Raw genomic sequence first — 22,383 nt, forward strand, 5'->3', positions numbered from 1 at the left:
GAACACAATTAGAAGAGCGAAGGTTGTGAGGTGGGGAGTAGAGCGATAACTCAGACAGGTACTGAGGTGTCAAGCCATGGAGAGCCTTATAAGTGAGCAGGAGGATTGTTAAGTTGACATGAAACTTGACAGGAAGCCAGTGCAAGGACTCCAGGATAGGAGTTATCTGAACACTTGCAATAGACCTGGTCAGGATTCCGGCTGCCGAATTTTGGACATACTGGTGTTCGTTCAATGTGGATTTAGAAACCCCAGAGAGTAGAGCATTACAGTAGTCGATTCAAGATTAGACAACACTTTTCAGCCACAGTTAGTGATAACATAGAGCGTAGTCAGGCAATATTTCTGAAGTGAATGAAAGATGTTTTGACAACATGCCGCACATGTGGGTTGAACGTCATATATCATCTCCAAGTTTTTCCAATATAGACTGAAGCTCAAGTATAAGACAATCTACAGATAGAGTTATAGCATTGGTTTTACAAAGTTGATGGGTGGTGCCAATAAGCATGACTTCAGTCTTGTCACAGTTAAGATGAAGAACATTTTGAGTCATCCAATATTTTATATTGGAGATGCAACTAAATAGAATAGAGACAGCCCCATCAGCGTCAGGTTTGGTATGGATGTATATTTGAGTATCATCAGCATAGTAGTGTAGTGTCAAACAAATGACAAAGTTCAGGTGTCTGTGAAGCAGAAGTCCTTTTATTCATATGTCCGGCTTGCGACCACCAGACTTAAAAAATAAGTAGCTGAAGATGGTCCTTAATACCTTAAGACACAAAAAGTTACAATGACATATTCTAAACAAATGATGAAAAACCAACACCTGCCAATTAATTATATCTAAGTTGCAGACTAGACAACAGTTAGTTCTTTACATATTCTGGGCGTACAGCCTGCTTACCAAATGCATGCCCTAATCTTACTGACCAAGGACAGGCAGCATGTTTATATACATTTGAGCACAAAGCCTACGTCAAGCCACTAGACTGTATAGTTTGCAAAAAACATACAAAAACATGAAAATGATATTATTATCCCACTTCCTGGGCATCTCTCTTATCTCTTCATTCTTCAGTAGTGATAGCTGAGGCCATGTGTTTTAAAAAGCTTTACACTACACACACGCGTACTAGTACACTGATGATCAATTTGGGTTGTTTAAACATAGCGGAATAAGTGGGTATAAGGGGATGTTCTGATTTAGCTTTGGGAGAAACCTAACTACCATGTAAAAAGTAAGTCTACTGTAATAATATCACAATCACATTACATTTACATTAACACTGTACTGAGAGAGAGAGGGGTAAATACAGACACTGATTGGACATAACAGCACATTAACACTGCACTGAGAGAGAGGTTAATAGATACATACTGACTGGACACTGCAGCATATTAGCACTGCACTGAAAGGGGTTAATACAGACATGCTGACTGGACAGTACAGTACATTAACACTGCACTGAGAGAGAGGGGTGAATACAGACAGACTGCCTGGACACTACAGTACATTAACACTACACTGAGACAGAGGCATTTATACAGACACGGACAAACTTGAAATGACAGTACATTAACAATGCTCAGAGAGAGGGGGGTAAATACAGACAGACTGACTGGACACTACTGGACATTAACACTGCACTGAGAGAGAGAGGGGTTCATACAGGCACACTGAGTGGACACTACAGTACATTAACACTGCACTCAGAAAGGGGTTAATACAGACTGACTGGACACTACAGGACATTAACACTGCAATCAGAGAAAGGGGTTAATACAGACACGCTAACTGACTGGACACAACAGTACATCAACACTGCACGAAGAGAGAGGGGTGAATAAAGACAGACTGACTGGACACTACAGTGCATTAACACTGCACTGAGAGAGACAGGTGGGTTAACAGACAAACTGACTGAACACTACAGTACATTAACACTACTCTAAGACAGAGGGGTAAATACAGACACTGATTGGGCATAACAGTACATTAAAACTGCACTAAGAGAGAGGTGTTAATAGCGACATGCTGACTGAACGCTACAGGACATAAAGACTGCAATGAGAGAGAGGGGTGACAGACTGCCTGTACACTCCAGTACATTAACTGCACTGAGAGGGAGAGGGGTTGATTCACACACACTGACTGCACACTACAGTACATTAACACTACACTGAGACAGAGAGGGGTTAATACAGACACACTGACTGCACAGTACAATACATAAACAATGCACTTAGAGAGAGAGGGGTTAATACAGACACACTGACTGACTGGACACTACAATGCATTAACATTGTACTGGGAGAGAGTGGTTAATACAGACACACTGACTGGACACTCCAGTAAATGAACACTGCACTGAGAGAGGGGTTAATACAGACACACTGGATTAATATTCCAGAGGAGTTAATACAGACACAGACCCTGGACAGTAATACTTAAACCAATTAAAATATTTTTTATGTACACAATCATTAGTATACATATAAAATCTAGACCAATACAACGTAAATACAATACTTATAAATGTTGTTTCCTAATGACGTTTGATTACAAATTGATTCAGTGGAACAATGTTTGAATGTGAACGAGGTTTTTTCAGCACCGTAACCGGACAAAACAGTTCAGTTTCCAGAAAAGAATCCCGTTGGTACATCACACAAGTCTTTTCCACTTCACTCTGCATCGCTCCACTAAATTCTCACCAGGGAGGAAAGTTTTTTTTTTATTTGATGACAGTTTGATTGTTAGAACGCGTACTGATAATGAGAATGTTTACTGCTGTAAGATGTTTTCTTTAAAATAAGTTTGTTATTTAAAAAAATCTCACCAGTGAGAAAGTGGTTTTAAACACACACACACTGACTTCATACTTTCCCACTTAACTCTGCATCTCTCCACTATATTCGCACCAGTGAGGAAGTTAAAGACACTGTTTTTGAACTAACACACACCTTGACTATATACAAGTCACCACACTGACCTGGCAGCTCCAGTTTCGTGTCCATTTCTTCTTTTATTCCTGCAGTGACTTCACAGGGAAGCGTGTGTCCAACACGATCTGTCGGTCCCTGATCTCCTCCTGCTCCCGACTCCTTCTCCCACAGCTGCAATCTCCACTTCAGGCTCTCGTTTTCCTTCTTCAGCTCCGCCATTTCACTCTCGACACTGTCCTCCACACACTGTGTGATTTTAAACACGGCCCGTCTCACCAGGATCTGGGAGACGCTGCGGAGTTTGTCTTGAAACTCCTTTTCAGAGTCAGACATCCTGTTTCGAAAAACTTCAGACACTTCATACACGATCGATTTGAGCAAAACTTGCATGAAAGAGTCAAGCTGGGTTTGCAGATTTAACAAGCACTCCGCCATCCTTCTTCAGAGCCGATCAGAAACAAAGGCTGATTTCCGAAGTTTAAACAGAACAACTATTTTATTCTTCACAGATCCTGTTGTCGGGGCTGTGATCTGTTCAAGCATAAACACAGTTGACGAGACGTTGAGTATTCATAACCTGAAGTTATTTAAAAAACAACAACAACAACAACAACTTTATTCTTTATCTGAAGAAAATGACTGAATCACCAACACGTGGGTGAAATACATGCAGGGTCGCGCAGTATGATGACGTCTTTCGTTAGCGCGGCCGCGGCTTCAAAACAATTGAGAAGCGGAGCTGAGAAAGAGGAGTTTCTGCAGCCGGATATAATCTTCACTGCACCTCCTAACGCCACCTAGTCAAGAGGAGTGAATCATCTGTGACATTCGCCGTTCATAACGGAACAGATTCATTTTTTTGCCCTTCCACAACCCTCCTCCCCAACGAAAACGTCTCAAGTGGATTTTTGTTCTACATCTCCATATGCAGGTTTTTGGATAAAAAAAAATGCTGTCATTTTCTTGCCAGCTGGCAGAATTTCTTCTGCACCGATAAACACGATTTCTATTTCATATTTCACAAGTGTTTGAATTTCTCGAAAAACAAGTGGTTCCAAGAAAGGAAATAAATACTTGCATTTAACAAAATCAAGCCCTATGTGATTGTCCTTAATGATACTGTAACGCCCTCGCCTGGTGGTGAGGAGGAAGCGCCCCTAGGCGCTCGTAGTACCGCTGGGCATGCTGGGAGTGGAAGCCGGGGAGAGTCTGAGGGTCAGCACGATGACCAGCGGCTGACCCTACCTGTGTAAATAATGTCCTAGTAGTTCTAGTGCCCTGTGTAGTCCTGTAAAAGTATAGTGTGTTGTTTGGTAATTACCACCCTAAAGAAGTGTACGTGTTCCGTCAGTCTCCTCATGTGTGTGTATATCCTGTGTTTGGTTTTGTGTGGTTAACAAATAAAGCTAGTGTTTGGTTGGTTAATCGCGTCTCCACTGTTCTTTAGTTCTGAAAAGAACCTGCAAACGGTACAATACTAAGGAAACAGTGCGAAACTATGCCCAGTGGCCCAGCGCTGAGCTTTGGCAATGATATTCGATGTGAATTCAATTCACCAATCCTATTCAGGGGCGGAAAAGGTCGGAGCTGTGTGTGTCTCTGTAACTCGCCGTGATCGTATAGGGGTCAGTATATACGACTGACGCGTCGTATATGACGCGTCGTCAGAAACAGAGGAGTACTGCCTGACTGGATCGTTGATGAACTACAGAGGCCACTCCGACCTCTTCTCTGTTTTCTTCCATGACTAACTAAGGACTGGGCTGCGTCTTCGAGAGCTGGGAAGTCGGCCTGGACCGCTAACTCCCGAGAGTCCCAGCCAGCCGGCCGGCTGAGATCAGTGCAGGGAGCCCGGCCCCTGCGCACAGGCACAGCACAAAGAGAAACAAGCGCATCGCCAAATTGACATCCCGCTAAACTGCTACAGGAGTAAGACAAGTAAACCACCAAACTGTGTTGAAGCAAGAGAGCATAAAGTGTGAGTGCGGTGACTAGGTTTTTATACTGGCAGGACCTCCTCCCACACACCTGGTCACATTGCCGCTCAATCAACACAATCAATTACACACAGAGACCCGGATTGTTCTCAGCGTCTAATTAGAACCTGCTTCCAGTCTGAGGCGGGACTCCGTGAAGCTGCCTGAACACTTTCCTGTGTGTATCCGACCTCAGCGGAGGAGTTCCACGCAATTTCGACAGAATTAAATCACCCACACGTGTAGATTTGGCTCAGATGAATTTATTGTTCAATTAGTTTCTAATTTCCAAGGACAGTGTGTTAAACTCGCTGTCAGACAGAGTACGGAACATGCGACAAGTCCGTCCACACTTTCCTTTATCGAGGGGGGTGTTCTATCGACGTACCGCAATGAAAATAATTTTACTATTTTTCACGTGTAATTGCATGTCACATTAAAATGTGTAATACAAGCATTTCTTTGCTTCCCAGTAAAGAAATACTGATCAGCTTTTGACATGATCTGATAATAATTGTCTGATTTTTCGGAGATTGGTTTTGCTTCGCAGCACTGAGAACCTATGGAAGCCCGTTTGCGCCAGGGAGTAAAAAAAACGCGCTATGGTATCTCAGAATTGCGACTTAAAAACTCAGAATTCTGACTTTATATCTCACATTTGCGACTTCGAAATAGCCCATATTTAATTGTCTGTCCTTTTGTTATTGTAACGGATTCGGGTTCTAGGGCTTGTGCCTTCACCGCTCCCACCCTAGTTCACTGCATTGGCTCGAACCCAGGCCTTGCCAGCTGTCGGAATTCTGAGATACCGGAAACGGGCTTCCATACATTTCAATTAGTCTGATCAGTGTAGGACTAATTGAAAGTAAATGTAGAATTATTACTTTGTCTGTCTCTTGTTTGTATATAAATGAATGTCTCTGACAACTTAATGTTAGTTTTTAATTTAGTTTTAGTTTTACGATGTAGGTCATGCGTTGACATATGCACGAGCATACGAAATGTCTCACTCCTGATTCAGCTCATGCTCCATAGGAGAGAAGCGATTCCTCCTGCTTCTCATACAATCATTTTTATTCTTAATCATAATTTTCTTTAGTTTTGATCAATATTGAACTTTTTCTAAATAAAATGACAATAATCAAACATGCAGGCAGACTTTTAAAAAGTATTAGGAGTTGACAGGGTGCACCTTAGGAATAGTCGTTAGAAAATGTGAGAAAAGGAAAGTTACGTAAGCTCTCACACACAGCATTAGAGATTGGCATCTGTAAAAAAAAACTACCCGTCTCCCCAGCATTTAACGGTGCTGTTGTTTTTATTTTATATATTTATATATTGTTAGCATTTTAATGAATTGTTAAAAGATTGATATACAAATCACGAAATACGAAACGTAGAAAACCCAACTTTAAGCAATTGACCATTCATATTCCTGAATTTTAAATCCCTATGTTTATCTGTGTCCAAGTGCCTGGCGCAGCTATTTTGAAAGCAGAGTCTATGATTTATTGCGGAAGTGCATTGTTGCCACCAAGGAAAAAAATCCAGAATTCTCCTAATTAAGAAATACAAAATTATCTCCTAATTGCGAGATAGCAACGATATCATGTGTGTGTATGAACAACCTGTTACATTTGCAATGGCAGTACCTACAGACTATCGAAAGGTTTGCTGGCACTTTGGGTTTAGTGTTCCTGACAATGTGCACGCTGAGAAATGCATACAGACTGACTTTCTTCTCGGAATGAAAAGGTTTCCGTTTGTACCTCATGTAAACACAGTTTTAACCATTAACACACTCATATATATGAATTAAGAATGAATGTGACCTGGAATCCATTGTACCGCTTCAAACTGAAAGTCGGATATTTAGTCTCAAAACTACATAACTCAAGATTTTTTTTTTCCTTGATGGCAGCATTGGCATCTGTAATTTAGATTCAACCACTGAAGAGGTTGGTTTTGTGTTTTTAGCTATTAAACATAACTGGTAAGTTTAAGTCAGTTCTTGTTACTCTTCTCACTCGAAAGAGCTGTATTAATACCGGTGCACCTGTCTCCACAGGAAAGTTATTGCTGTCCCCAAACCAATGTACTGCAGCTTGTGGCCACGTGTTCCTGCTGTCAGCCTGTGATACCATGTTCATCCACCGCTAGAAATATTACTGCTCCAGTACAAGAGTAGAAGAGGAAACAAATGCAAACACCGTTTAGAAAAAACACACAGGTCTCAGGCCTTAACCATGACAAGGATGGGATTTGAACCTAGACGAGCAGAGCACAATGGATTAGCAATCCAGAAAGTGACTCCTGTTTAATTTTCTTTTCGCTTGCTCGATTTGTAGTATGCTCCTCAATCCTTACAACCGATAAACAAAACGGCTTAATGTGCCACAGCATTCTGCTGCAGGTACGGTTTGCACCGTGTACTGGACGAACCCGAATGAAATATTTCAAATATGTGAAGAATTTCATGAAACCTGAAAAAAGAAGATCACAGCCAATGTCAACAGTTCAGAGCCTGTAGGTAGCTTCAACAGAACAAAACGATCTGAAGCCGCAATTCTTTCATAGAGTGTATTGTGTCACTCTAACCATGCCGTTGTTATTACTGCTACATCTGCTGCCGTTGCTTTAAACTCTACTCAGCGGGCAAGTAGAGTTGTACAAGGAATAGACTACTTTGAGCCTTCCAAATTCCATTATGTGAATTTAAGCTTTTTTTGTATTAATAACAGCATTAGTAATACAATGCGTGCTCAGAAACGTTACTTATTAGCTTATGAAGCAACAGTGTTTCGACAATTTGCGGTCTTCAAAAAGTAAATGCTGAAGTTTTTATACTTCCTTGTGAGCAGATCACCTTTGATTTAGAAAAGGAAAACTTACTCCCCTGTTGCTTTCATTGCAATATCTGAATCGAGACCCAAGCGCTAAGAAAGCTGAATAACGCAAAAGTCATAAACCCGATTTTAATTTAGATACACATTTTCTAATGCAGCCTTCATTACAAGACAGTCTATTTCTCGAAAGCGTGTAATGTGAAAAAGAGAAAAACGAAAATATATGGATGACAATATTTAAAAGATGAAGATTTTACTTTTGAGAAAACCGCTGGTTTTAGAACTTTGCTGTGCTTCCTGCATCATTGTCAGTGTTATAAACTGGGTGTGGAGGTAGCGATCACTTTGTAGAGCAGTTCATAGGCCGGAGCTGTTCAGACTACTCTTCTTATTTCTCAAATGCTTCCATCATTTTTTTCACGCTAGGACGCGAGTGTGTACATGTGCTTGGTTTTCGTTTCACTGATTCTCATTGAAGATTTGGGAATTAACGACGAAAGAATCAGTTGCCTCGGAAAGCAGAAGGTTTGGTTCACAACGATCTTGGAGACACGCCCATGTAGAGCACAGTGTGATATTTGTACTATAAAAGACCAAGTGCTCAAAGTGACGTCTGCGTTTACCGTTGAAACTTGCTTCAAAGTAAATCAAGACGTATGTCTCTCTCGCTGTGTGTGCTCTTATCTGTCGTCTCTCTCTCCTCTTCTCTCACTCTGGCAGTCTGTGCAGAGTATCTGAAGGGGATGTAACACCACTTGGCAAAGAAGAAAAATTCTCAGAGGCATAATAAAAAATCATTATTCTCTTCTCAGTCAGATTCACAGCTCAGACTCACACTCAGACAGAAGCTCAATGCTGTACTGCTCTCTATCCTCACAATCCAGAACCAGAAGATATTCAGACAATCAGTGCTACATGAACAATATCAGACAGAACAGCCTGGACTCAAGTCACATTTCCCCCTTTTCCCCTTTCTCCCAGCCCTCTTAGAGACATAAAAGAGCTCCTGATTCTCCTCTCTGTGAACTGGGCTCAGGGGTCACTGATCTGGCAGCTGTGGGCTCTGTTCCAGGGCAGAAGCAAGAAACTTCAATAAACCCTTTCCAGGACTTCCAGCCCTTCAGTATTACTTTCTTTAATGTATATCAGCCTCCAAACATGTTTTTTAAGTGTTTTATAACACAAGTGAGTGTGGAATTATTTTTGTATTTATGTAATAAACACCAGTATTGACACTCTGATCAGTATATTGATTATTAGTAGCCAAAGACCGATGGTTATGACTACAATAGTGACCAGTTGACCAGTCTGTAGCTCTGAGCAGTGGGACTCAGATCACACAGAAGAAGATCTGTCTGTGTGTGATTCCACACCAGCCCTGGGATTCAGCTGCTCTCACAAGTGTCTCACAGTCTTATAAATGTTCAATTAGATGAAGTCTTGTTACAGTTATAAAGTGAAATCATCAGACTACCTATAGAAGTGAGAGCTTGGTGGAAATAAAACCAGTATACACCTCCAGGATCAGGAGTCTGATCCTCCTGGCTCTTTTACTCTGAAGATTCGTGTAAAACCCTTAAAAGCGCTTATTTCAGGGACTTGTGCTCGTTCTCTACTGCTCCACACGGGTACGCTTTGTAACGCATTAATCTGTGAAGTAAACTATTTTTTTTCTGTTTAATGATTTTCATTCCTCGGTTTGTCGCTCTCCTTCTCCAACTGTTATAAATCGCCTCTCTTCACAGCCCGGTTTAGTTTTTTGGAGATGTTATATTTGTATGAAAACCAGGAGTCTCCTCCAGCAGAGATGCGCTATTTTTTAAAACTTTTTTTATTAAACGTATAGAATTTACAAATTTAACTACAACCAGAAGATTAAGAAACATGTACAAGAGAAAAAAACACAACAGAAAAAAAACATATAACCACCAGAGGTAATGAAGTAAATTATGTGATCAAATTGTATTTTTACATATATCATGTTTTCCTTGCTTTATTATTTCTCAGTTATTTATAGAATTGAAATAGTGTTTCAACATGCATGCGTTTCCTGTATAAAATAAAAATCAGCACTCACTTTTTTACAAAACAAAAAAAAAACGCTTGTCTTTTTGCAACATTTCGAGTACCTCTGGCATTCATGAAAAAGACACACAAAAGCAGCAGAGACGCGCTCTGCTCTATCAGAATAAGGGCTGTGACGTCACAGACACCAGCCAGAGCGCCAGGATCAGAGAGAGAGAGCGCGGGAGGCGCACGGAGCTCACGGAGAAGAGTTATTGATCACTTATCTATCGACAACCAATTATTTCAACTGAAGAACCCTAGAAAAATCGATTAACTTCACCGATTGGTGAGTACTGATTCTTTTCTTGACCCTGTTTAAGTATCTAGAAAACAGTTAATAAAGACTGTATCGACCAATTACCATAGTGCATTTAGGGTTAATAATATTCAATCCGAAATTAAACAATGATTATTCATATTATTATTTAGGTAACTGTATCCTAGAGCTAGAAAATGATATTTCAAGTTCATAAATGTATGTAAGTAACAGTTTAAATGCATTTTTCCAGTGTTTATAAATCATAAGAATGGTAACCACGGCGACAGGCGCCTCGTCACTGCACGCGTCTAAGTGTCTCGCATTTGTCACAGAGAGCGGTGTGACGTCACGAGCAGCAACTAATACTAATATCAGTGTCTTCATGTTAATATTAGTGAGATTACAACTGGTAGTTTTAATGCTAGTGTTCATGTGAGTATTAATGACAGTGGCACTACTGATTGTTTTAGTTTTAATGTTCATATTCATGTTAATATTAATTATAATTATAGTGTTACTGTTGTAGTATTAGTAGTATTTATATTTGTGTTATAGTGTATCTGTAGGTAAGTGAGTTTGTGGTATCTGTGCGTGTGTGGGTGCGTTTCTGGAAGTGTGTGGTGTCTGTGTGTGTGGGCTGTGTGTCTGTGAGTGTGTAGGTATGTGTCTGTGAGCTTGTTGTGTCTGTTAATGTGTGAGCGTGTGGGGTCTCTGAGTGTTTGGTGTCTATAAGTGTGTGTCTATGAGTATGCATAGTGTCTATTTGTTTCTGTGAATGCATGCCTGAGAATGTGTGTGTATGGTTTGTGTCCGTGAGTGTGTGGTGTCTGTCAGTGTGTAGTTTTATATTTGTAAGTGTATGTGTGGGCATGTCTGTCAGTGTGTGTAGTGTCTATGTGAGTATTAATGATGATAGCATTACTGATAGTTTTAGTTTTAATGCTAGTATTTATGTAATATTAGTGATACTTATAGTGTTAGTGTCAGAGTATTAACACTCATCATCATCATGTTAGTTTTCATGAGAGTATTACTATTATTATAAGTATTATTAGTCTAGTAGTAGTTTTTGTCAGTTGGTCAGTGTGTGGTATGCATGTAGCTGTGCACAGTGGAGTTATAATGAGGTTGTGTGTTCAGACCTTCCCTGGAGCATTAAGTCTTTTGAACGTTTTCGTGGTTTTGGCTGTGGATACATCTCCACATGGGTGAAAGGGACAGTAAAATAGTAAGGTAAATAAAAGATACTGAAATATACAGTATGTGCTCACTGTAATGTAGGAAGTGGTGGTCAACAAGCAAAACAGCTTTGTGGATAATGTGAAGTGACATTGTTTTGTGTCAATTAGCCCACGAATTGTGCTTCATGTGCCTTAAGCTGTGCAATTTGTATGGTTGTTGAATGAGATTGGTTTCTTCACAAGCCCGGTCAATTGCCAGAGGAGAGCTTGCACACACACCTTCATGAAGACTCTCTTTAAGATGATTACACCTTTCATTGTCAAGTCGCCTCCTTTGCATACAATAGTAGCACCAACACTAAGAGAAAGGATGAGAAATGGCATTTATCAAATGATTGCAGTGTTTGTTTGACTGAGGATCCTTGTGTGCTGAACTGGCCTCTGGAGAAGTGTAGTGCAGTAAAGGAGAAGATTTGTGTCACTCAAGGCTGTAACGGAACAGAACAATACAATTACAATACTTTTATGAGAGTAAATAATACTGGTGCATCACAGTTCTTATAATGGTGAAAACAGGAGCAACTTCTCTACAGTTTTGACTGAAGTATTTAAATGGCAAGAAATAATATCACTATGCAATTAATTAATGCAATTGAGCTCCTCTAAATGTTCTAGTCTGATGAAACAATGTATAGAATTAGGTGACAATATCAGAATTCATTCAAATACACAAGATTAATTTTCAGCAGCAAAAATACGCTCGAAAATATTTTACAAGAAAGAAACCTTACATTCACCTAAATCAACATTCACCCTCTACGTTAGCAGAGAACAGTAGGACAGTTAGTTAGTGTCACTGGACACACTGTCACAGAGGCTGATCTCTTCAGACTTCAATGAGTCTTCCAACTTGTCATAGCTGTTGAAGAAGCACCTGTTGAATCTCAACCAAGATTTCCTGAGAAATCGTTCAGCGAGCGATTCCTCCCTCTGGACTCTGCACTGAGCTGAAAGCTGTGAGAATTCTTTAGTGTATGTCCTGTACTGTTACATGCGCTCTTGTGTAGATTATTTACTTGGAGAAATGTGACAAGAACACATCAAACTTTTTCCATATGTGAAGGAAAATGCTAAAGAGCCTGAAAACTTTGAACATTTAAGTTTGCGTGCTTTATATACTGTATATTCTTTACTATACTTTACATACTTGGGGTGGAGCAGTGGCTCTGTGGCTAAGGATCTGCGCCTGTGGTTGGAAGGTTGCTCATTCAAATCCCTCTGCCAGCAGAGGAATCCTACTCCACTGGGCTCCTGAGCAAGGCCCTTAACCCCAACTGCTCCAGGGCACCATACAATGGCAGATCCTGTGCTCTGGCCCCAGGCTCTCTCCTTATCTGTGTGTCTCATGGAGAGCAAGCTGGGGTATGCAAAAAGATCATTCCTAATGCAATAAATTGTAAAGGGTTAATAAAGTGATGTTATTATTACTATTCCTTACAGCAGAGCAAACAAATTGTTACAAAAAACACCAGCTAATGTCCACCAGCGGAATTAACATTAATATACTGTAAAGTGCTGTAACTTGGGAGTGTTAATCTACAGATAAATTAAACAAATGGCATTTATAGCTCTAAAGAGGTTGACATAGATGTCTGTAACAGATCTTTTCAGTTCATTGCTGTTCCTCTGACTTGGTGAGCCTTTGGAATTTTAAAAGCGTTTTGCTTGCCTCTCATGTGGTCTGTGTACCGGTCCATTAAGAGCTGCACTATCACTGTGTCGTGTGTGGTCCTACAGAACTACACAGCTATCTACTGGAGTCATCTTCTGTCCATTGCAGTTGAGAACAGATTTAATACAGAGCTGCGCAGAAATTTCTGCGACAAATATCGCTGCAGAACTAGCCCGTGCACAACAACGAAGAGAAAAAGAAATACCACAGGGTCGCCCATAAGAGGGAAAAATAGAAATCAATTGTTCAAACAATTACAACACTCGTCCTCTTACAGTGGTCTCATGTTATTTTTCTTGCCATAAGAACAGTGGGATTGTTCAACTGTATTGTTCCCCAAATGGTTGAATAATAATAATAATGATAATAATAGTGGTGGTAGCTGATCATTCTTGTCCGTGGCCGAGTGACCTGTGTGAATACAGTATGTTGATTTATTCTCCTCAAGGCATCGCTTTAGCAATTCAAAGAGCGTGGGTTTTAACCCATTCAGTGCTTATTTCAACTAACGCCATGTTCCTTTTTCTAGGTCTTCAAATAGTTTACAATGTAGAGGTATCTTTAGTAATAAGAAAAAAGCTGCACCTCGGAGATCCATCTCACAAAAGCAGACTTCTTAAAGTGCACTTATGAGCTGTAGAACCTGAAGGAGTTCTCTCTCCTGGATATTAAACATGCAGATAATGAAATCAGTGATTTATGATTTCTGCAACCTTCCAATAAATACATCTAAGACATGTAACAAACCCATTGTGCAGCTCCAGTGGCACAGTTGGTCAGTGCATCGTACTTATATAGCAGTACATAGTGAAGTCATGCTGAGGTTGTGAGTTCAAGCTTGCGGCAGTTTTGCCTGTGATTTCAGCTGCAGAAACTTTCTGTTGGATTTAGGTTGGTTCTTCTGTTACTTTTTCCGCTCGATGGAGCTTTATTAATGCAGGCACATCTGCTTCCTCGGCATTTTATTTTATCGCTGCTCACAATCCAACATACTGCAGACACCTCTGATACTGTCACTGCTTTTGGCCACGTGTTCCTGCTGTCAGCCTGCTATACCATGCTCATGCGTGTCTAGAAACATTACTGCTCTAGTACAAGAGCGAAAGACTAAACGAAATCGCACCCACTTTGAAAAAATCACGTTTGACAAACCATAGGATGACAAGAATGGGATTCTTTGGTTGTTTGAGTACATAAATCAAAGACACTGCGTTCAGCATATTCACATCAGGCACTCGGACAGAGATAAACCCAGAGAAAATCTTCACATTTTAATCTGTAACTGCAGGATTCAACAAATTGTTAATTATCTCAACTTCACTTACAATTTTTAAACAATTTACAAAGCCCACAGTGGATGACATTTGGTTCCGGCACACATCAGTTGCTTGGAATATCATTGTAATATTTAATTTGCTTTTCCGTCACATCACTTTTACTAATAATGAAGTTTATCAATACACGTTTGTTTAAAACATGTCATTTATTATTGATACAGTTTCATTCTGTCTTTATTAGGAGCTGTATCACAGCTAATGCATGTAAAGCCTTAAGTATGTGATAGTGAGAGTTCAGTTATCCCAGGGAGTGAAGAGAACTGAAATTTAGTAAATACATATTTTAATAGAGTGTAAATCTTCAAAGTGTTCTGTCACTTCAAAAGCGAATTACAGGAGCAGGGATTAAACCCACATAGACATTTGCTTATTGGGCTTAAGTCCAACACCTTAACCACTCAGCCATCCCAAAAAACAGTTTCAGCTTTGTGTTACACAGTTCATTGAATATATTTGTTCATTGAATATCTTAATTTAATATATTTGTTATATTTTTGAATGGAATGGGACTGTACACTGGTGGTTCCCAGGGGAAAACAGGGTTATTGAGCCATTGGGTATTCTGAGAATAAATTGGGTGGGTGAATGTAACCGTGTGGTAAAGTAAAACAGTCTTCTTAGATGAAGCGCTACAGATGCAGCCCCTGAAAGTGTATAAGACTTACATTTATAGTACTGCTGACACAAATGGAGCCTCTACATCAGACCGAAATAGCGATGTGTTCGCTTAGTTGTGCGTAGGATCTCCTCATGAATCTGTCTCATTCATCAGTGGAAATAGAAGCCGTCACTGTAAACTCGGACGTGATGTTCCGCAGATGTACAGTGTGCCTTTCCTCTTGTTGTATTCAAGAGTACTCACTGTGTGAGCTCCTCACTGCGTTTCCTTTTCTTTTCCTGTGATTATCTACGTGGAGTGTGGTGACAAAATAGTCTTGAACATTTTCGGTTTGTGAAAGGAAACACTAAAGAAAATACAAGTGATTAACTTTTAAAATATCGATAGTACAGCTAGAAGAGTGAAAGATAAAATACGATTTATAATTAAATTCACAATACACTTAAGGAAAACACAAACGCCCGAACAGGGACTTGAACCCTGGACCCTCAGATTAAAAGTCTGATGCTCTACCGACTGAGCTATCCGGGCTCTGGATGGTGAATGACACTATCGTGATCCTCGCAAGTCACATGTCTCTTCTTGTGCCGAAGCGCAGTCATACAGTACCTGACCCTTCTGGAATGTCTACTGACAGACTTTATCCAGAAGCGACAGCACCACTCCCAGTAGAATGAGTGAGAAATACAGCATGACATGGGGAGGTAAGGGGCTCCCACAATTCATCTTTCCTCACATTACTGATTTTTTCAATAGCATTTTGACCTTTTTTCACATTCAGATTTTTTCGCATTTAATAAGATCTTTTAATCAACAACATTAAGAACGAAAACAAATGGAACATTTTTTGGAACAACAATTAAAAAAAACTTTCAATGCCTTGGTTCTATAAGTGTGCACACTTTTTTGTTAAAAATTAAAAAACATTTTGTTAAAATTCAATAAATAGTCTATCAGCAGCAAGAAATTATTCTGAAAGTAAGATTTTTTATATCATAAACTGTAAGACACAAAGAGAGTTTACAGGTCGTATCCTTCGCTTTGTCTTTTAAATTAAGCGTTCGGGATTCAAACCTGTGTTCGGACTGTTGTGTTTCTTGAATTTCTTGTAATCATCAAATGTCGTTGTTTGGTCCATCAGTTTTTTTCTCGGTTGTACAATGGAATTCGTGCAGTTTTCAGCTCAGTGTGGAGTCCAGAGGGAGGACTCGCTCACTGAATGATCTCTCAAGAAATCCCGGGTGAGATTCAAAAGGTGTCTTCTTCAACAGCCACGACACGTCTGAAGACCTCTGGATTCCCTGAATATGACATAAAATTAGTTCAAATCATTTGGTAGTTAACAGAACTAAATGCTTTAGAGGTACATTTAAAACAGCAGAGCAACACTGTAGCACTTCGAGTGTGCCTGAGTTTAATTGTGTGAACTTGGCTCTCTATGAACATGAGCAAAGAGTTCACATTCAACAGAAGATTGCAATGTGAGCACAGAAATATAAAGCACCTGGAGATGCCGGGACCTCATACATGCGAAGCATGCGCTCTACCACTGAGGTATATCCCCAACAGACTTATTAACGGAACTGAGATGTGCTGATGCTCTCTGAACACAATCCACCACTAACGAAGGATGCCTGCAGTTTCCCACTTTTGCGTTTCCTCTACTACAGAGTAAATTCATAGGAATGAAGAAATAAGGAAGGAAAAATAACCGCATCGAAGCTTCCAGAAATTGGTTAAAATGAATCCGTTATGTTTATATCCAGTCACATGGGCGACGATGATTGATTTATCGACGGGGAGTGCTTTTTTACCTCCTCACTCAACTACCTTGATTAAACTACGCATAGAACAACAGCAGTACTGATGATTTTCATGGACCGACTTGTTTTGTACAGCTCGAGTGATAAAGTCCTGTCTGCAAATATTGTAGAAGAACGAAAAAGGGCGAAACAACGCTCCAACCACAGGAATGGTAACAGGAAGGATCATGTTATTTAATATGTCCTTTGGAGATGCCTTGTTGACACACACAGGTGTTAGAGCTGAACAAATAATTGATAGTGGTGTTTGTAAACAATCATGGAACATTATTTCTAAACCAGGAAGAAAGGAGCAGACTTAAACTTTAAGAGACAGAAACGACACATTATCACAGCTAACATTAATTAAAATGACATAACAACAAAACAGCGGAGCCTTGAGTGAATCAAATTAGTTTTCATTGGACGTCTGTCTCTTCATAACTTTGTAGGTGAGAGGGAGGATTGCGGAAATGTGCCGGTGTTTCTCAGAAGTGCGTTGGTGGTATAAGTGCCTTCTAAATAATTGAGCCGGGTTTGAATCCCTGTAAGCGCATCCCCAAATCTTTTCAAGAAAATCTGTGATCCGGTAACATCTTTTGAAACTAGCATTCAAGGTAGGATATGTGTTCTTAAACACCAAAACACTCTATAAGGAAAAAGCAGATCTCTGTACACAAGACGGCAGTGCGATCTTAGAATTCCTGTGTTGTTGACGGATTCAGACTCCTTCTCAGAGTTATTTGGCGAGCAAAGAACTTTGCAGCTGAGGAAGAGCACCATGGAAAATACCAAACACAACCAACGAGCGTGTTGGTTGCTCTTGCTCTTAATGCAAGAGCTGTTTTTTTGAATCATTATTAACCAAAAACAGCAGCACAGGTAGGTCGCATTTGTGATTATGTCACTTCTCTGCTTCAGCAAGGTCAATAAAAGACACTGAAAGTAGTAAAGCAAAACTGAACTCAAAATCATATTAGGAATTCTGAGCGATATATCCATACAGGTAATCTAATAAGAATGTTGAAATATTTGAATATCATCTCTCTATATATTTCGCTGCTTTTTACCAGGAGTAAAACTATTGGATTGAAGGAATGATAACCGCTGGGTTAAAATGTATAGTTGTTATTTGGAGAAATCTGTAAACGCGTGATCTTATATGTTTTAAAAGACAGCACAGGAAAACACGACAGTGCTGATTATTTTCCGGAGATGGAGCACTGATGACCTAGCCGAGCTGATTGATAAAGCCCACCCAGTGGATACTCTAGCAGAATGTCAAAGAACATTCACCTTTGTATCCAAAGAAACCACAGGAACAACATCAGGAAGCACAATCAATTCCCCTTTTAAATCTTTCCTTTAAGGTATGCTATGTGAATTCATGAAGTTAATCCTCTGATCTCTTTTGACCATGAACAAAGTATTTCTGATGGAGCGCTATGTTCAAAGATTTAATAAGCTTTACCCCTGCCAACGATTCGGCGTGAAAAATTAAAAGTTTCACAGACAAAAGCAGCTCACCACCACAGCCAATATTAAATGTACTTGCCGGTACACTATCATGTGCACTGCCTCAAAAGTGATCTCGGCAGATGTTGTTCCCTACATAAAGCTGAACATGCCAAAGAGAATTTATGTTGAGAAAAAAAAATATTTTTTCTGCCTTGATGTTAAGCTGACAGCCTGTCTTTTAGAAAGTCTATCACTAAACACCTCCCGCAGCCTAACAAAAAGCGCTTTTACTGATCGTATTGCTTGGCAGCAGTGGGATTCAAACCCACACCCCCAGAGAGACTGGAGCCTAAAATCCAGCACCTTAGACCGCTCAGCCACGCTACCTTCCTCCATGCCCAACTTCCTCACATTGCTGACTTGGAAATGTCGGGGGCTTCAGCTCTTGTCGTCGGATCTAATGATATCATGACATGTGGAAGTGACTGCACCTTCATCTTCTGAGATGCTTTCAATAGCACAAATGCTACTTTCACCGGCACAAACAGCAATAACGAAAGAGGTGGGTTTCATCCGTTGTGCTGTTTGTAGGGGCGCAACTCTACGTCTATCTACTGACTTGAAGAGCAAAAATCAAAATCCTCTGCTATTACTGTTGCTTTTTTCATAGTTTCTTTAATCCTTCATTTGAACATAGATTTTGAAGGATATTGATGATAATACCACATAAATTGTGGTTTTCTTGTGATCGCCAATTTTTTTCAAATACCAGCCTTTTTTACAGTTCCTTGCGTGTTTCACAAGGTATAATAGCCCCCCTTGCATCCTCAGCTAACATATTTTAAAATTACAATAGATTATACAGCATGCATGTTTACATTTATATTAAAATTAAAGTAAATATACCAGAATACATACAGTGCTAACCCAATAATTCTTGTCAGGTTCTCCAACAAATCTGCGTTGTTATTTTAACATGTTTCAGCTGAGGGTGCAACAGGAGTATAAATGAATTTTCCCGCCAGCCGTTCAAAGACCAAATTCCATGAGTGAACATTATTTTCTCAGAAGTTGCCGGCATTGGACTTTGCCGGTGGTAATGAATTATGTCCACAACTGTTGTAGTAGTTCCTTCTTGAAATTCGACACGTGCAACGCACTCGTAATATCATAGGTGTTAAAGTTCGCTGAGTCTATTCGAGTCATGGTGTGTATCCCTGCCTATCATTGGGAGACGGGTAGCTTTTTTACACTCAGATTCCAATCTTCAATGCTTTGTGTGAGAGCTTACATAACTTTCATTTTCTCACATTTCCTGACGACTGTTCCAAAGGGGCACCCTGTCAATTCCGAATACTTTTCAAAAATCTGCCTGCATGTTTGATTATTGTCATTTCATTTAGAAAAAGTTCAATATTGATCATAACTAAAGAAAATAATGATCACGAACAAAAAAGGGATAAAGATGCGAGTCGATCTTGAATCACAGCTGGGTGACACGGGCTTCTGTTCTGATATGGTTGTACGAGAAACAGGAGGAATCGCCAATCTTCTATAGAACATGAGTTGAATCAGGAGTGAGACATTTCGTAAACTCTTGCATATGTCAACGCCTGACCTACATCGTAAAACTAAATTAAAAACTAACATTAAGTTGTCAGAGACATTCATTTATATACAAACAAGAGACAGACCAAGTAATAATTCTACATTAGTTCAGGTGGGTAAACCTGAACTAACTAACTAATAAACCTATTAATAATTCTACATTAACGTGTCCTACACTGATCAGACTAATTGACATGGTCTGATTCAGAGCCTGTGCAGTTCGGGCTAATTACAACAACGCCAGTTCTGAACCCTCATCACCGAACTGAGGACAAGTTCAGCTGTTCTCCAGTTTTGTTACGCATGGTTTTTCATTGCAATTGAGTTCAGAGCTGGAGCTGATCTCCAGACAGTACAGTGTTTTGGGTAAGTTGTCGAAATTCGCATGAGGCTGCAGACAACAATGGAAGTGGTATAAACTCAACAAGCCAGACGGCAGTCGAACCTATAATTTTCTGACGCGAGGCCTGACGCGTTATTCATTACGTCACTGACCCTGCTATTGTAGGACTAAAAAAACACGTTTTCTACATTTTTGTCTGTTTAAAAATCACTCTAAAAAAGACAAAGGGTTTGTGTCGCGCTAAAATTCTGCTTCATTTCGAACGCAAATAAAAACCGTTTTGTTCCAAGAAATCATACATTTGTCACATCCTTCATACTATACTTCTCTCTTGTATTAGTAAAGCATTTTGATTTAAACTGAACAATATATGAAAGGTTTCATCTATACACTTACACATAATAAGTATACGAATAAATACTCGGAAGAAGCCGCAGCTCAGGTATTAGAGAGATTTAAAATCAGATCGGAGGATTTAGAGTCCAGAGTGCAAACCAACAGCTGACACAGGTCTTTTATAGAACCCTTTTGATTTCCTCTACTTTGTCCCCGTGACGTCATTGTCCTGCTCGCAGCCGAGCCCGACACACGTCTGGTTTTTGTCGCTGGGCGCACACCCTGCGGTCCATGCGGGTCCTAATACCCCAGTACAATGACGGGGACACTAAACTGTAAACAGGTGCCGTCCTTCGGCTGAGACTTAAAACCGAGGTCCTGACTCTCTGTGATCATTCAGGAGAATGGTGGTGGTGGAGGGGAGTCCCCATTACCTGTAAAGCGCATTGAGTGGAGTATCCAGAACAGCGCTATATAAGTGTAAGCAATAATGATTATTATAATTATAATGTAAAATGCAATAAAAAAATCAAACTTTGATTCAAAATAGGTTAATGTAAAAACTGATAAAGCTAATGCTTTTTTCAGGGCTATATCTACTTTTTTTTTAAAAAGCGATGTCTGTCGCGATTGTGAGAGTTAGAGAATGTGTGCCAGCGGGTGCCTTCATATCATGAGCGTCAGTCTCGCCCGTAGCTGCGAGAAGGTTAAAAGCGCACAAGTGATCTGTAGACGATGTTCAGGGAAGAAATAATTCTGTTTTCAGCACAGGGAGTGAGAATGAGCTCAGCCCGGCTCCCAGCAGAATCCATTCTGGTTTGGTTACTGTTAGACTGTGCGTCTGAGGCTCTTTGGATCGCAACGTAAAAAAAACAATTGCTCACATTGTGTGACTTCCACGACAGGAAGGAAAGATATCACTTTAAAAAATCAGAACTGAAGATTTGGATCCTGGGCCTCAACTTAAAAATAACGACAGGAAATTGATTCCAGTTGTCAGATCACGTATATGGATACCTTAGCTTTGTGCAACAACCTGAAACTTTCAGGTACCATAAATAATATTATTGCTAAACATATGCCATTCTAATCTGCAAGCGACCAGAATATAGAATACAAATTTTTGTATAAAAATGCATTAAGTCCTGTTCTACACCTGCATGCTTTGGAAGCACTGGCCTACCTGTATCAAAATATCAGATTGTGTTTCTGCAACATTTCGCACATAGTATGCCATTTTATCTAAAACAGTCACAACGAGGGCTTTACATGCAGTCTGGGGTATTTTCCCCTTTTATATTTTTGCCACTTTATATTGAACCTGTTATACTCCCAGAAATGCACAGTAGCTTATACTTAATTAAAATGTACAATTCACCGCTGGTATAAACAGATGTGTGCCGTGTTTGCCTTTGTAAGCATTTGTTTAAAAAATAAGTTCACAATACGATAAAAACACAGAAAGCACAAACTTTATAATACAACGATACAAAATCAATACCAAATCATTATGCCAATTAAGTAACTATCCTTTGAAAACAGAGAACACCTTTATATCTACAAAAAACTTGACATTTGTATGTATTTTTTAATTACAAAGCAGACAGTGTAGTCCCTTAATTCAAAGATCAGATCTTGGCCAAAACAAGACAATCAGACGTGGGCTGAATTCGGAACAGGAGCCTTTGCTTCGTCGATTATTGAGCTTTTGATCAATGTCTGAATAAAACAGATTCGCTTTTTTAACTCTTTGATTAAAGTACACGAAAAGCACCTTCCTTCGAGCTGGAATCAAACCAGCGACCTAAGGATTCCCTGCTGACCCCCCTACAGTCCCCCACTCTACCAACTGAGCTATTGAAGGGAT

At 39.9% G+C, this 22,383-nt stretch overlaps 1 protein-coding gene and 1 non-coding gene across 2 annotated transcripts in view; both read right to left on the bottom strand.

The window, feature by feature from the left end:
* Positions 1-3,388, bottom strand: part of LOC148826073 (uncharacterized) — a 588,722-nt gene extending 585,334 nt beyond the window's left edge. Inside the window, 1 exon segment of the mRNA XM_088926251.1 lies at positions 3,000-3,388. Within this exon segment, the coding sequence (XP_088782377.1) occupies positions 3,000-3,387 (388 nt within the window). The 5' untranslated portion in view covers position 3,388.
* Positions 3,389-15,427: 12,039 nt separating this feature from the next.
* trnak-uuu (transfer RNA lysine (anticodon UUU)) lies at positions 15,428-15,500 on the bottom strand. The gene has a single exon. It is a non-coding gene; the product is annotated as a tRNA-Lys (tRNA).
* Positions 15,501-22,383: the final 6,883 nt, after the last annotated feature.

Source organism: Atractosteus spatula, chromosome 10 (assembly GCF_055471065.1).
Source record: "Atractosteus spatula isolate fAtrSpa1 chromosome 10, fAtrSpa1.hap1, whole genome shotgun sequence".
In the NCBI taxonomy this organism is placed as follows: domain Eukaryota; kingdom Metazoa; phylum Chordata; class Actinopteri; order Semionotiformes; family Lepisosteidae; genus Atractosteus; species Atractosteus spatula.